The sequence below is a fragment of the Cebus imitator genome, unplaced genomic scaffold (assembly GCF_001604975.1).
Source record: "Cebus imitator isolate Cc_AM_T3 unplaced genomic scaffold, Cebus_imitator-1.0 Scaffold98, whole genome shotgun sequence".
Lineage (NCBI taxonomy): Eukaryota > Metazoa > Chordata > Mammalia > Primates > Cebidae > Cebus > Cebus imitator.
In genome coordinates, this window is record NW_016107413.1 from 5,926,264 (window position 1) to 5,941,562 (window position 15,299).

Consider the following 15,299-nt stretch of genomic DNA (forward strand, 5'->3'; position numbering starts at 1 on the left):
ATCTCCACCTTCCAGGTTCAAGTGATTCTACTTCCTCAGCCTCCCAAGTAGCTGGGATTACAGGCACCTGCCACCATGCCTGGCTAATTTCTGTATTTTTAGTAGAGACAGTGTGTCACCATGTTGGCCGGGCCCTCAGGTGATCTGCCCACCTCGACCCCCCAAAGGGCTGCGATTACAGGCATGAGCCAATGCACCAGGCCATTTGCAACTCTAATTTAAAAATCGGCTTGGTTTATAAAACACAAAAGAGAAACAAATCAGATCCATCACTGATTTAAAATTATTTCTTGACACAAAATAGGGATGTCTACTATAGTGCATTCATAATAAAGAAAATAAATTCTTGAAAAAATAAACAGTACAAGCAACTTTTTGAACACTTACTGAAGTCCGTGGCATGTTGACAACGCAACAAATGAGTCAGGATTACCTCGGATATGGCCCTGGTAGTAACAGTGCTCTCCTCCCTGAAAACAGAAATAAAGAATGTAAGCCTTTGCATCACACAGAGAATCAGCTGCTTCATTTCATAGGAGGTTTCTACTCACGATGCACCTCCATCCACATCTAGAGCTCTGTATGGCATTTCATTATTCACATTAGCATTATTAAACCATTTTTAACAGAATTATTCATAAACACTCTGAGTAAGCTGGCTCCAAATCAAAAGACAGGGAAATAAAAGTTGACTTAACCTTTCTTTTATGTAGGTAATATTAGAGAAACAAAGAAAGAGATATTGAAATACACATGTGGAGTCAGGCACAGTGGCTTGTGTCTACAATTTCAATGCTTTCAGAGGTGAGGCAGGAGCAACACTTAAGACCAGAAGTTCAAGACCAGCCTGCGCAACACAGCAAGAACCTGTCTCTACAAAAAAAATTTTTAAGTTAGCTGGATGTGGTGGCATGTACCTGCAGTCCTAGCTACTTGGGAGGCAGAGGCAGGAGGATCATTTGAGCCCAGGAGTTAGAAGCTGCAGTGAGCTGTGATGCCACTGTACTCCAGCCTGGACAAAAAGAATGGAAATTCTGTCTCAAAAGAAAAAAGGAAAAAAAAGACAAGAAAAGAAAGGAAATACATATGTGGCCCTTGCACCAAAGTTTAATCATCTGTTTTTTTAGTTATAAGAAACTCAACCATGGTCTGGTGCAGTGGCTCACACCTGTAATCCCAGCACCTTGGGAGGCTAAGGTGGGTGGATCACTTGAGGTCAGGAGTTCGAGACCAGCCGGGCCAACATGGTGAAACCCTGTCTCTACTAAAAACACAAAAACTAGTCAGGTGTGGTGGCGTGCACCTGTAATACCAGTTACTCGGGAGGCTGGGGCAGGAGAATCACTTGAACCTTGGCAGTGGAGGTTGCAGTGAGCCGAGATGGCACCACTGTACCCAGCCTGGGTGACAGAGTGAGAACCTGTCTCAAAAAAAAAAAGAAAAGAAAAGAAAAATAAGAAACTCAATCATGAGCAGCAGCAAAGCAATGGTCTTTCACACAAAGCTAAATAAAAATAAATATAAATCATTTGAGAGTCACTAAATTATACTGATGGAGGAAATGCTTGTTTTTACAGTGTTTATATCAAAACTTGACTACCAGATAACAAGTTCATACCATTCTTTTCTCAAAACACCAATGGCTTTACTGGTAAGCAGTTTATGGGGAGGGTTTTAAATTGTGAAGTTTCTCTTAGCATCCAATTGCATTAACAAAATTCTACTAAGAGAGATTCATTTATTTGGATTAACCGTGCCTGGAAAAGTTAATATGTAAATCCTCTGCCATCTTACGATGTCACCTTTAAATACTTACTACTCAGAGTTCAGTTCAGAGACCAGCAGCATTGACATCACTAGGAGCTCATTAAAAATACAGAATCTCAGGCCCCATCCCAGACCTACTGCATGAGAATCTACACTTAACAAGTCCCTACGTGATTCATATGCACATTAAAGTTTGAGAAGCTCTTTTCTAAATGACCTCTTCCCATTCTCTCACTGATCTATTTCTTCAGTATCTGAAAGCTTCTAATTAAATTGACTCACTGAGATATGAAAGAGTGAAACAGAAAGGACTGATAGGATGGGTGGTTTCAGGAGGCAAATGTTACCTACTTCACAGTTTGACTTAAGGACTAATGCTATTTTAAATGTTCAGAGTTTCACAAATGGAGGAGAGAGAATAGGATGAGCTGGAGATGTAACAGGCTGAAGACATTTTCTTCACCAAAAATCCAAGGAAAGCAGCCTGAACTGTGACTACTGCTCTGAGATAATCCCACAGAAGCGGGTAACTCTCAGCATTGGACGGTGGTGGTGGAGAGCAGTTTAAATACACAATGCAATGCCTGACCTTAAACCACCACCAAATTCCCAGGGGAGCCACTGACCATCATGAACTGAGGCCTGTGGTTGCATTTAATGGAGAAGATAGGGTGGTACTCCACATCTGGGTTGCACAGGGACTGGAACCCAGAAAGCCACAGAGACTTGGGGGCTGAAACAAGTCCTTGACACTAGAACACAGGACACTGACTTCATGTGGAGGGCTGTAACATTCCACTATAGGAGTGAACTATAATTCATTTACACAGTCCTGTACTAACGGACATTTAGATAATCTACTTTTTTGCTGTCATAATGTTGCAACAAATATCCCTTCATCTATTTCTGGGAATTCTATCAGTATATATGCAGGAGAAAGTACTAGCGTACATGCTAACAGCATGAGCTATTGGCTCCTTCCCTTACCTGTTGTAATCTTAAACAAATTACAAAGACTGCCCCTGCATCAGTTTTCTCATCTGTCAATTGGAGATAATTATCTCATAGGGCTGTTATGAGGATTAAATTAGCTAATAGACATAAAGGGTTTAGAGTAATGCTTGGCCCATAGGAAGTACCCAACAAATGTTTGCTGCTATTTGTGTCTATTAGAGTTCCTACTCAATTTACATACACAATCATACTAAATCTTCGTATCAATCCTACAAAGAAATATTCTTATCCCTATTCTAGATAGGAACCACAATCTGAGATTGTGGCTGTCTACCTGGGAAGTTGCCAAGTAGGGATGAAAACTTTAGGTGAATTCAAGGCCTGTGTCCTTTCACCTAACCTGTGAGTTATGCAAGGCAAATCTAAACTTTCCCCTAGGCTGGTTTATTCTTCTACTCTGTTGTGTGGTATTCTACTATCTGAATAGGGATAAGGGTAAATTTAACCAAAGTTAGAAAAGTGTGTGTTGGGCTGTCAGACTGGTGAATGATCCATAGATTCGATTCTGAGTTTATGAGAGGACATCATTGCTTAGATGCCCCTGATTTCCTAGATACATCTGATTGGATCAGAGATCAACACTCTAGCTTTGTGTTGGCCAGACATTAAAGGTCAACAGTCAACAGATGACCTGATAAAGACAGAACTCTGTCTATAAGTGTTTCCCTATATTGGAAAGTGACTAACCAAATCAGACCCTCTCCTCTTAGAAGTCTAAGACTCATAGTGAACAGTAGCACATAAAGATAGTAGAAACAAAGATAAACAAAGAAAAGTAGAAACAAACAAAAAAAATCTTGAGAATTATGGTATCAGACTAGAAAACAATGGAAATTGATAGTCATGAGGATATATGTCAGTGTCAACACATACTATTTTATAAATTACTAAAGTTTTCTTCAAAAACACAACTCTGGAAACATGTCATATTAAATCATAAAAAGGACAAATAATTTATTTTTTAAAAACATTCCTCCATTATATTGGGGAGAGTTATACAGATGATTCAATAATGGAAAACAATCTTTCATTAACCTCTGATTTGAAAAAATAGGAGTCAAGCCAAAAACAGCATATGATCAGGACCCATCTGCACAAAAGCCTAACATGGCAAATGAAGCAAAGACTCAATAAGGTTGAATCATTATCAAATGTTTCCATGACACTTCAGCAGAGGCATAAACACCAGGGGAAAAAAATTCAGTTTGTATTACTGCAATTCAAATCTTGAGGTCTCAACTGGTGGTATATGTAATTATTAGAAATCATGGTGAAAGTTCATTTTTGTGCTGTAATATTTTTCAGGGATAATTAATCATAAGTCAATAATTATTTAAACTAAAAAGTAATGAAGTTTTTATTTCATTTAACATGCTTAGAAATATTTTTTAGTCCAAGAGATAGTCTTAATGTTAAAGCACTTTCTGAATTTATATAAACTGTATTATTAAATACAATATAAATTTTAATATAAATTTTATATTTTTAATTTGTAAATTATTTTATCTATTATTTTAAAGAAATACACATGTGGTGCAAAAATTCTAAGAATTGAGAGGGTACATAGTGAAGAATAAAAATACTCCCTTCACATATACTATTCAAGCTGTAGCTGCCCTCTAAATGGTAAGCATTTTCAACAGTATGTGTACCATGTCAAGTCTATGAATATTCAAGTAGATGCATATATACACACATACACATATCATTTTCAGTTCACAAACAGTTTATACTATGTACACTGCACTGTTCAGTCACTTGACTTTTTTTTTCTTAAGGTAAGCTTGGCATCCTCCTACATCAATACTGAATTTTTTCAACGACGGCATACTATTCCACTATAGGGCTGAACTATAATTCATTTAAACAGTCCTGTACTAATGGACATTTAGATAATCTCCTTTTTTGCTGCCATAATGTTGCAACAAACATCCTTTTATATATTGCTGTGCATTTCTATCAGTATATATGCAGGATAGCGTACTAGACATGGACCTGGGAGGTCACAGATCAGGTGTATTTTAAATATTCATAGCTAATGGGACAAATATAATTGTATTTCTTTGCACTTGCATGTTTTAGAATATGCACTGGATTTGAAAATCATAAACTGCATTTTACTTAAAAATCACCTATTTCAGTAAAGACCACTAACAAACCAAACTTCTCAAATCTTATCAATTATAAAGGCTCTCTATATCTTCAAATAACTTTTGAAGAAGTCAAAAGTATGCTGTATTGAAGTAAGTATTATACACACTAATCTAAGGCAGATGTTGTAGGACAAGAAAAGCCAGCACGTCCTGACAGAGCTGGGCTCTTTGTCGGACTGCCAGTCATAGCTTTATTCCTTATTGTCTCCTTTGTTCCAGAAATAAATCCATTGTCCTTGAAACTTTCTTTATACTCCTTGATCTAATACCATAGCCATAAAAGTACCAATATTTATTTTTAGCTAATTAGTTATAGCTAAAAGAATATCCACCTGTATAAAAATGAACATGATAGTTCATATGTCTATTATTGGCTTATCTTCCTAATGGGAGAAATATTTATTGTAACTTTTTATTCTAGGAAAGTCAAAATAATCATTTATTCATAAAATTCAAAGACATACCACAAGTCATGTGCCCTATATCAAGATCCTCAAAGGAAACTAGACTTTGACAGCTCTAAAATGGGCCAGGACCACCTCCCCCAAATGGCTTTCTCAAATTCCCTTCTCATAATTTACTTCCGGCTAACCCCTCCTTCTCTGAATTTTCCTAGTATTTTTCAACCGTACTACAATCTCTTCCTACCTTAATGCCTGTTTCTGTCTTACTTCTCCACTAGACTATTGCCTCCTTTCAGAGAAGCACATTTGCCTGATTTATGTTCATATACCCACACGTGCTACTGGGGAGAAAACCTCCCTGAATATCCAATTTCTCACCAATAAACTAGAGATACATCTACCCCAGCTGTCTCATAAGGATATGCAGGAGATTCCACGAGATAACAATATACAGTACCCCCATAAAGTGCTATATAAACAGGTGAGGGAGATAGTCAAGCAATATTTAGGGATGCTATAGTGTCCCTGGAGCTGTGATTCTCATACTTTGTTAAGAATAACAATTCAAGACATTGACTTATAATGCAGATACTGTCTCTCACCCAGAGGGTTTGTGCAGGGAGCGCTAAGGTAAGGCCTAAGAATCTGCATTGTAACAAGTACTCCACATTTTTCTTATTCCAGGAATCTGCTAGCAGAGGTTCTCAACCTTGGTTGCATTTCAAAATCACCTGGGAGCTTTTAAAATTCTAATGCCCATGGCTTACTTCCAACCAACTAAATCACAATTTCTGGAGACAGGACTAGGCAACAGCATCTTTTAATATGCTCCAAATGACTGAATACAAATTCAGTGCTTGAGAACCCTTGTACAAGAGAAATACTCCCCAAAATGGTGGTTCCTGAAACTGACCCTCAGAAGTACCATGGCAGGCTTTCTAAACCAGCTGATGCCCAGGCCTTCCCTCAGACCTGCTGAATCAGAATCTCCAAGGAGGTAGGGCCCCTGGTTTCTTATCGTTGTAAAACGTTCCTCTACATTATTTTGATGATCACATCTGGAATTGTTAACTCTAAAAATATTCAATACCAAACTCCTATGCAAAGGATACAGAAAGATCTTTCAGAGAATAGAAGTATCTACCATATCCTGGACATCCTGTTTAGTGAATTACGTGATAGGTCATGATGACTGATGAGGTGAATATTATTTTCCCTCTTTTACAAGTGAAAACCATAGATTCAGAGAGATCACACCCAGGTGTGCCTGCTACAAAGTCAAATTATTAACGCCAGTGGTTTTCAAAGACTGGTTTTCAGACCAACAGCATCAGCTTGAGGGGATGTGGAGAAATAGGAACGGTTTTACACTGTTGGTGGGAGTGTAAACTACTTCAACTATTGTGGAAGACAGTGTGGCGATTTCTCAAGGACCTAGAAATAGAAATTCCATTTGACCCAGCAATCCCATTACTGGGTATATATCCAAAGGATTATAAATCATTCTATTATAAAGACACATGCACACGTACGTTCATAGCGGCACTGTTTACAATGGCAAAGACCTGGAACCAACCCAAATGCCCATCGATGATAGACTGGACAGGGAAAATGTGGCACATATACACTATGCAGCCATTAAAAAACAATGAGTTTATGTCCTTTGTAGGGTCATGGATGAATCTGGAAACCATCATTCTCAGCAAACTGACACAAGAACAGAAAATCAAACACTGCATGTTCTCACTCACAGGCGGGTGTTGAACAATGAGAACACATGGACACAGGGAGGGGAGCATTGCACACTGGGGTCTGTTGGGGGGTGCCAAGAGAGGGACAGCGGCAGGGGGGCGCCGAGAGAGGGACAGCGGCAGAGGGACAGCGGCAGAGGGGCAGTGGAGAGGTTGGGAAGGTGAGGAGGTTTGGGGGGGCAATAACATGGGGAGAAATGCCAGATGTGGGTGATGGGGTGATGGAGGCAGCAAACCACATTTTTATGTGTGTACCTGTGCAACAATCCTGCATGATCTGCACATGTACCCCAGAACCTAAAGTACAATTGAAAAAAAAAGAAATGCAAATTTCTCAAGCCTCACTATAGGCTTCCTCAGAAGCTCAAGGATGAGGCCTACTCACCTGTGATTCGGCCAGACCTTCAGGTGATTTCACTGCACTCTAAAGTTTGAGAACAACTGCTTTATACTACTCCTGTTTCTGATTCTGAAGCTCCTCACTGCTGAGCTCACTGAAATCTTACACCAGTTCCTGAGCTGACCCTTCCTGACACAGAAAGAATGTACTCCACTCTGTTTCTGGTTCCCCAAAAAGCAGCTGGCTTTATCAGAAACATAATGGAAGGTGACAGGTAAGATAAGAATATTAAGGAAGAGCAGAGCTGTTTTTTGTTGATGCTGGTCATAGGATACCATGCAGGATGCTTTGGCCTGGATCAAAGAGGCTAGAAAAATCGAAGTTCAGTTTGCCTCAGACAAAGGGCTTCCCAGGATACTGGCATTTCAGTGCTACTTTTGTGAAAGTCACAGGCAGATAGGAATGGTTTGGTCATGCTAAAAGGGTTAGGGCCAGTGTAGGCACCTCCAAATCAAAACACCCGCCCCTGCAACTCTTGTTCTCCTGCTCCGTTCACTGAGTCATAGCCTTCTCCCTATCCATGGGCACTGGTCCTAGAACCAGCTTTCTGCCATGCAGTTTGGGAAGCTCATGCCAGTCACTCTCTTCCACAAGTGGGACCCTTCCTCACCCTGCACAGTAGCTGCCAACCTTGGCAGCATATTAGCAACGTGGGAAGTTTTTTTAAAAAAAATACACAGCCTCACCCCATACCAACTGCATCAGAATCTCCAGAGGGTGGGACCTGCATATTTTAAAAATCTGCCCAGATGATTCCAGTATGCTCCCATAGTTGGGAACCTCTGTTCTAGCTGATACCATCTTGCAGGAACATAAGGTCTTCCCTTGAACCCTACTGCACCCTAGATTCCCCCAAGGTGTTTACACTGTCCTGACACATTGGTGGCTACAGTCTGTTCCACCAGGTGCTTGCCTGCCAAAACCACATTTCTTTCCTGGTCTCAACTCCCTCTTGAATGGCATCAATGTCAAGAACCTGTATTCCTCCAATTCTCACTCCACCTTCCCAATTGTAAGTCTCCTTGGGAGGCTGAGCATGGTGGCTTACACCTGTAATCCCAGAACTTTGGAAGGCCAAGGAGAAAGGTGTGCTTGAGTTCAAGACAAGTCTGAGTAACACAGTGAGATCCCCATCTCTAATACTAGATGATTGATTGATTGATTGATTGATAGATAGATAGATAGACAGACAGACAGACAGATAGATGACAGATAGAAAAGTAGTCTCCTTAGGGCCAGCTGCATAAAGGAAATTCTTAGAAAAGCTAAATTTTATGTTAAAGAAGATACACCAAGCTATCCCAATTAAAACTCATAATCTGTGGTTGTACAGACTCAGACTGGATTCACAGAAAGAACATAGGCTAAATATCTTTTCAGGTACAGAATATAATGGTATCTGATTCTAAAGGCTAAGAAAAGTGAAAAGATTATTTCCTCTCCTTTTATAGTAAATTAAAATTAAGTAAAGCTATCATGTGGTTCCCAAATGTCAATGATCCACACATCTATACTAATGCATCTCAAAAAACTTTACCAGTCCCTGTCAAAAAGATAAAAATAAGTACAGTGCACTTATTTTTTCATAAAGCTAAATGTATTTAATTTTTTTAAAACTGTTCTTTGTTCTATGTTTACTTATCTTTATTATTCAAATTATCAATTGTTTTCCTTTTATAAATAGACTTTTATTTTGGAATAATTCTGATATACAGACAAGTTGCAAAGATGGTATAGAGAATTACAGTATATCTGTCACCCAGTTTTTCCCATCATTAACATCTTATATTTCTTTAGTATATTTGTCAAATCCAAGAAACGGACATTGGTATATTACCATTTACTAGACTCTGAACATTTAGATTTCACTAGTTTTTCCTTTAATTTCCTCTTTCTATTTGAGGATCCAATGCAGAGTACCATATTGCATTAGTGGTTAGATTCATTTTTTTTATTGGTAGCAATTGTAAATAGTATTTAGATGTTTTGAGACGGTTGTTTTCATATATGGCAAAATAGAAGAAATGGCAACCCTTTGTTGATCCTCAAAATTCATTTTATTGGTATATGGAATTATGAAATATAAAAGTTTAAGACCAAGAATACAAATGAATACTTCCTTGACTTTAACTTAGCATTATAGGTCTTTGAAAGCCTTAAAAACAAAACTATTCTTACAACATCAGGCTTAATGTAAATGATTAAAATGTAATATTTAATGTGACCTATGGAAATAAATTCTGAAAGATTGCTCAGTAACATTTCACTATAATAAATATCTAGAACCCCTTATTGCCTGAGATTCTTCTTGACTACCCTTTCAGTGATGTTTGTATGGGGAACAGCTTTGGAAGATGGAGACCATCTCCCTCCAAAGCAAGGAGCAGGCATGTTTACTTCCCACTATAAAAGATTCAGGTTTCCTAAATTCAGAATTTCTTTGTTGTAATACAATGCACTATGTGCTTGGGTGTCACCTGGCTCTTTCCACTATTACCCTCTGGGAATTAAGGCTCAAGACACCAGTGTAAGAAAATATTGCTATTCTGTCTATTGCCAATGCCAGAGTAATAAAGTCCTTTGTCTCTGACCCAGGAATCTCCTGTCTTCTGCCAGCATAGATAAAACTGCAGCAAGCTAACATCTGTTAACTTGTAAGTAGGATAAAATTTCAGACTTTCACAGTTGTTGAGGTTGGATTTCCATCTTCCCCTAACAATTAAGAGATCTGTTAAGACTCCACTCCCCCATTTCCATTTTCCTGCAAGACAAAAATCAGCTAATGATAAATAGGACACATACTGCCCATCTTATCACAGGTAACTTAAGTCTCCTATACACTACTGGTTAACACCTTTGGGTATTAATGTTTGCATTTCAGGGTACAATGTTCAAACAGCATCCTACAACATCTAAAGGTAAACAGCCATTAAAAATCTCTGTACTATTTCAATATTAATTGATGAGCAGTAGGATATTGTAGCATTAATCAAAAACATTTTAAAAACCAAAAAGATTCAGCAGATCATAGACTTCAAAAATTAAAAGGAGATAAAACTAGTTGATGAAAAAGAATAATTTCATTTAAAAGATATATGGTTACCACTGGAGAGAAAACGATGTATAAGAATATTATTGTAGTAAAAGTTTCCACAAGAAAGGAAAAGAAAGACCGTAGAAAACCACTGGATATAAATAAAAGAGATGAAGAAGGAGTTAATCTTATTAAAAGATGGTGAAGACCAAAAAATATAGGGGCCATAACTCTCTGATGAGCTCAACTGTGAAGAAGAACGAAAGAAGGGGGAGGGGGAGGAGGAGGAGGAGGAGGAGGAGGGGAGGAGGAGGAGGAGGAGGAGGAGGAAGAAAGATGAAGAAGGATGAAGAAGAAAGCAGCAGCAGAAGAAGCAGCAGCAGCAGCCCACCAAGGATACAGTGAGGTTAAAATCTATTTTTATTGTTCAGGAGTCTTTCCTTATACTGATTTTCCATGGTATGTCACCCTTGGACAATAAAGTATGAAAACCATGATAGGGTGGTTCCCAGGAGTTACAACTCACAAGTACCCTACATGAACAATTGTTAAAGTCTTTTGAGATGCAGTGCATTTCCAAAAGGCATGGACTTATTCCTTCTTCTCTTGTATGCAGGCTCAGGCACCTCCAGCATATAATCTAATTGTTTTTACACTAGTTATAATAAAATCAAAATGACTTCTGTATTATTAGTAGTTTCCTCAGGCTGTTGCAACAAGTTAGCAAAAACTGGGTGACTCAAAACAACACAAATTTATGCTCTAACATTTCTGGAGGCTAGAGGTCCGAAAGCACAGTATTGACTGAGCCATGCTCCCTCTAAAGGCTCTAAGAAAGAATCCTTCCTTGCTTCTTCCTAACTTCTAGTGGCTGCTAACATTCTTCACCCTTCCTTTGTTTATAAGCACATCTTGCAGTTTCTGCCTCTGCCTTTGCATAGTGCTCTCCCTATGTGTTTAACTCTGTGTCTTTATGTCTAAACCTCTCTCTAGTAAGGACACCAGCCATTGGAATAGGGCACACCCTAATCAAATATGACTTTCTCTTAACTTGATTACATCTGAAAAGTCTCTGTTTTTAAATAAGGTCATATTCCTGGGTTCTAGGAGTCATGAGTTTTGGGGTAAATTATTCAACCCAGTAAAACCTCACATCTAATTAAACATAACTAAGTAAATTTTTATTCATAATCCTGGGGTTTTCCTTCTAAGAACCTTGGTTCAGTGGTAGAAACTGGAGGTATCTACCATAGCATCACTCATCTAATAAAATTAAGCTGTATCTTAATTAACTAAAACCAGGATTCTAGTTTCCTATCTCTTCATTTTAAGATATTCATTATTATTTTTACACAAATAATATGGCAAACCTAATATCCCATTTTATTAAGTGAAACACAGATTCCTAAATTGCTTATTTTTAACAACGGACTAGTCAAGAGAAATTATTTTGCAACTGTCAGGTAACCATTAGACACCCATTAACATAACAAATATTTTATCAGACTACTAAAAATTTTAGGTTCTCACAAAATGCTCAGCAACAAATTACTGTAATGCAGGGAGGGTACTCAACAGATCATCTGAGACGTAGTTCTAATTTGGGAGAATGGAAAATCAATGTAGACCACATACCATGACTAAATAATTACAAACTCACGAAATTACAACTCTTTCCAGGAAACCACTACATCACTGTACCTTTTTACAAATAATAAAATTTAAATGTATAACTCTAGGCGGACTTTTTAACATAAGGAATGTGAATTACCCAAAACCTTATTCTATAGTTGATGTTTGACTATTAGCAGGAAAAAATATAACGGATTACTCGATTGTTGCACAAAAAGAAAACATATTTGTGCATTCCTAAAACACAGGAAGAATAAGTTTTTTGTTATATCTGAAAAAAAATTTTTTTAAGAAATATAACTATATGAGGGTCTAAAATAAGGAAAAAAGAAAATTATTTTTTCTCCACTTTTACCACAAACATAATCTCCCTTAGTTTCACTTCAATTCTATTCTCCACTCCTTTTTTGAAGAAGGAAAGATAAAGAGAAAATTTCTGGCCACTAAAAGATTCCATTGCAGCCAGGCACAGTAGCTCATGCCCGTAATCCCAGAACTTTGGGAGGCCAAGGCAGGTGGATCACTTGAGGTCGGGAGTTTGAGACTAGCCTGGCCAACATGGTGAAACCTCATGTTGACCAAAAATACAAAAATTAGCCAGACATAGCGGTGCACACCTGTAATCCCAGCTACTGGGGAGGCTGAGGCACGAGAATCACTTGAACCTAGGAGGCGGAGGTTGCAGTGAGCTGAGATGGTGCCACTATACTCCAGCTGGGGTAACAGACCAAGAGTATCTCAGGAAAAAAAAAAAAAAAAAAAAAAAAGATTCTGGTGCAGCATCCTCTCCTCTTTGCACCTTGAGCCTTACATGCTGTGCTCAAGCAGTTAATATTAGCATTCAGTGGTCATTTTTATCTCTGCATGAATAATATTGGATTAGCTCCGGACTTATTAACATGTAAAAAGTTAGATTACTAAAGAGGTCTCAAACAATATCCTTCATGGATATTTAAGTATTTAAGCTTATATCTAATAAAAAGTGATGCTAACCATGAAAAATATAAAGTGTTTTTTTTTCTCAGCAAGTGTTTCTATGAGCATAAGCTGATCGTTCACTATTTCTGTTATTTATGTTTCCATAAATTAAGAAGGGAGTTGAGTTGAACCAACACAGTCCTTCCTTGTTCCATAATTTGCAATCTGTTTTAAAAAATCAAAGGTTATTTTTCTTTTGAAGACCAGGCCAACTTCCAAAGAATCAATATCTTGTACACTGCACTTATCACAAAGGAATAGAATTTAAAAACAACAACAAAGATGATCATATGTTTGGATTTTTTTTAAATGCCAAATACACAATTTTTAAAATAATTATTTCTAAAAATATAAGTAATTCACAAGTCATATAAAGTCACAGTATAATTTATGGAATATATATATATGTGGACCAAAACTATATAGCAGAACTTTAGGATGTTGTTAAAATGGTACTTGAATAAATTTTACATTCCTAGATGCATATAGAAAAGAAGATTGGTAATCAATAAATTAAATATTTAACTAAATGAATTATGAAATGAAAAACAGAAATTTCACAGCGTAGAAAAAAGGAAATTACAACAGAAAGAGCAGATATGATTGAAAAATACATTATAGTAAAGAAAGCAAAGCTGGTTCTTTAGGGGAATACAAAATGTATTTTCAGCCAGGCACAGTGACTCATGCCTGTAATCCCAGCACTTTGGGAGGCTGAGGCAAGAGGATTGCTTGAGGCCAGGAGTTCAAGACCAGCCTGGGAATCATAGTGAGACCTGGTCTCTACTAAAAGTTAAAATTAACAAATTAGCTAGTGTGGCACCACACACCTATAATGCCAGCTACTCAGGAGGCTGAGGGAGAAGTACTGCTAGAAGTTCGAGTTTACAGTGAGCTATGATCGCACTGTACTCCAGCCTGAGCAACACAGCAAGACCGTTTCTTTTAAAGGGTTCTTCAGGGCTTTGGATAGCCCTTGTTTTCGGCCGGTGAGTTGTTTTTTGTAACATTGGCCCAAGTAAAACAGGATATAGCTTGGTTATTAAAAAAAAAAAAAAAAAAAAAGCAGGGGTGGGGTGGGGATAGAGTATTTACAAAAAAATAAGACTGATCACATAAAAGAGTGAAGGCGGAATAGGGGGAAGATGGCCGACTAGGAACAGCTCAGGATTGCAGCTCCCAGTGAAAGTGCAGAGGGTGAGTGGACCCCGCATTTCCAGACGGATTTTTATTGCCCACAGATCAGGAGATTCCCAGGCGGAGGAGCCCAACGGGTCACCAGCGCAGCTGTTTTGGCCCATGCAGCTGCTTTGCCCGCGCCCTGGCGCGGCAGTTCTCCGTACAAAAGACACTGGTCCAGGTGCCCTCTTAGCTGGTGATTGTAGCCCTGAGATGGCAGAGTCGCCCATTCATCTGAAATAGCGAGCCAGGCCAGGAGATTCCTAGGCAAAAAAACTGCTAGGAATCTCAGCGCTGCTGTTTTAGCCGGCTCAGTGAGTCGCCACATGGGAGATCCCGGCGCCTTTTCAACAGGCAACTGGAGCACTGGGAGACAGTCGACCGTTCAACAACAACAACAAAAAACTCTGAGTCAGGGAGCCAGGTGATAAGGCTCCGCTGGTCCCACCACTACCTCCCCACAAAACAATCTTTTCTTTCTTGTATTTGCTGAGAAAATCAACTTGGACCAAATATCGTTGGGGGTTTTGGTTGTAAAAATATGCAGGCAAAAAAAAAAAAAAAAAAAAAAAAAAGAAACTAATTGAAAACGCTCTGGGTTGAGAGTTTCACAGAAAGCACAGCTGAAACCGGGACAGTCCAGCTCTGTGCGGGAGGGGCCTCCGCCATTACTGAGACACTCCACCACTACGGAGGCAGTCTGATCGTCGCTGAGGCAGCCCACAGTTGCTGAGGAAACCCGCCATTGCCGAGGCAACCTGCCACTACAGAGAGAGTCTGCAATAACAGAGGCGGGCCACCATTGCCAAGGCAGTTCTCACTATACCCATATAAACAGGACTGCAGGGAAGATCACACGGCAGCTGGGCAGAGCCCACAGAAGCTCAGCAAAGCCTCTGCAGGTAGACAGTGACTAGGCTGCCTCCTCGCTGGGCAGGGCAGCCCTGAAAGAAAAAAAAAAAGGCAGCAGCACAACGGAAACTCACA

General features: G+C 38.8%; 1 protein-coding gene across 12 annotated transcripts in view; it reads right to left on the minus strand.

The window, feature by feature from the left end:
- ADAM22 (ADAM metallopeptidase domain 22) overlaps positions 1-15,299 on the minus strand; it is a 253,225-nt gene that overhangs the window by 97,747 nt on the left and 140,179 nt on the right. For all 12 annotated transcript variants that reach the window (XM_017536485.1, XM_017536483.1, XM_017536480.1 and 9 more), the window contains exon 5: positions 388-470. In XM_017536485.1, coding sequence (XP_017391974.1) covers positions 388-470 — 83 coding nt within the window. The remainder of the gene's footprint in view (positions 1-387; positions 471-15,299) is intronic.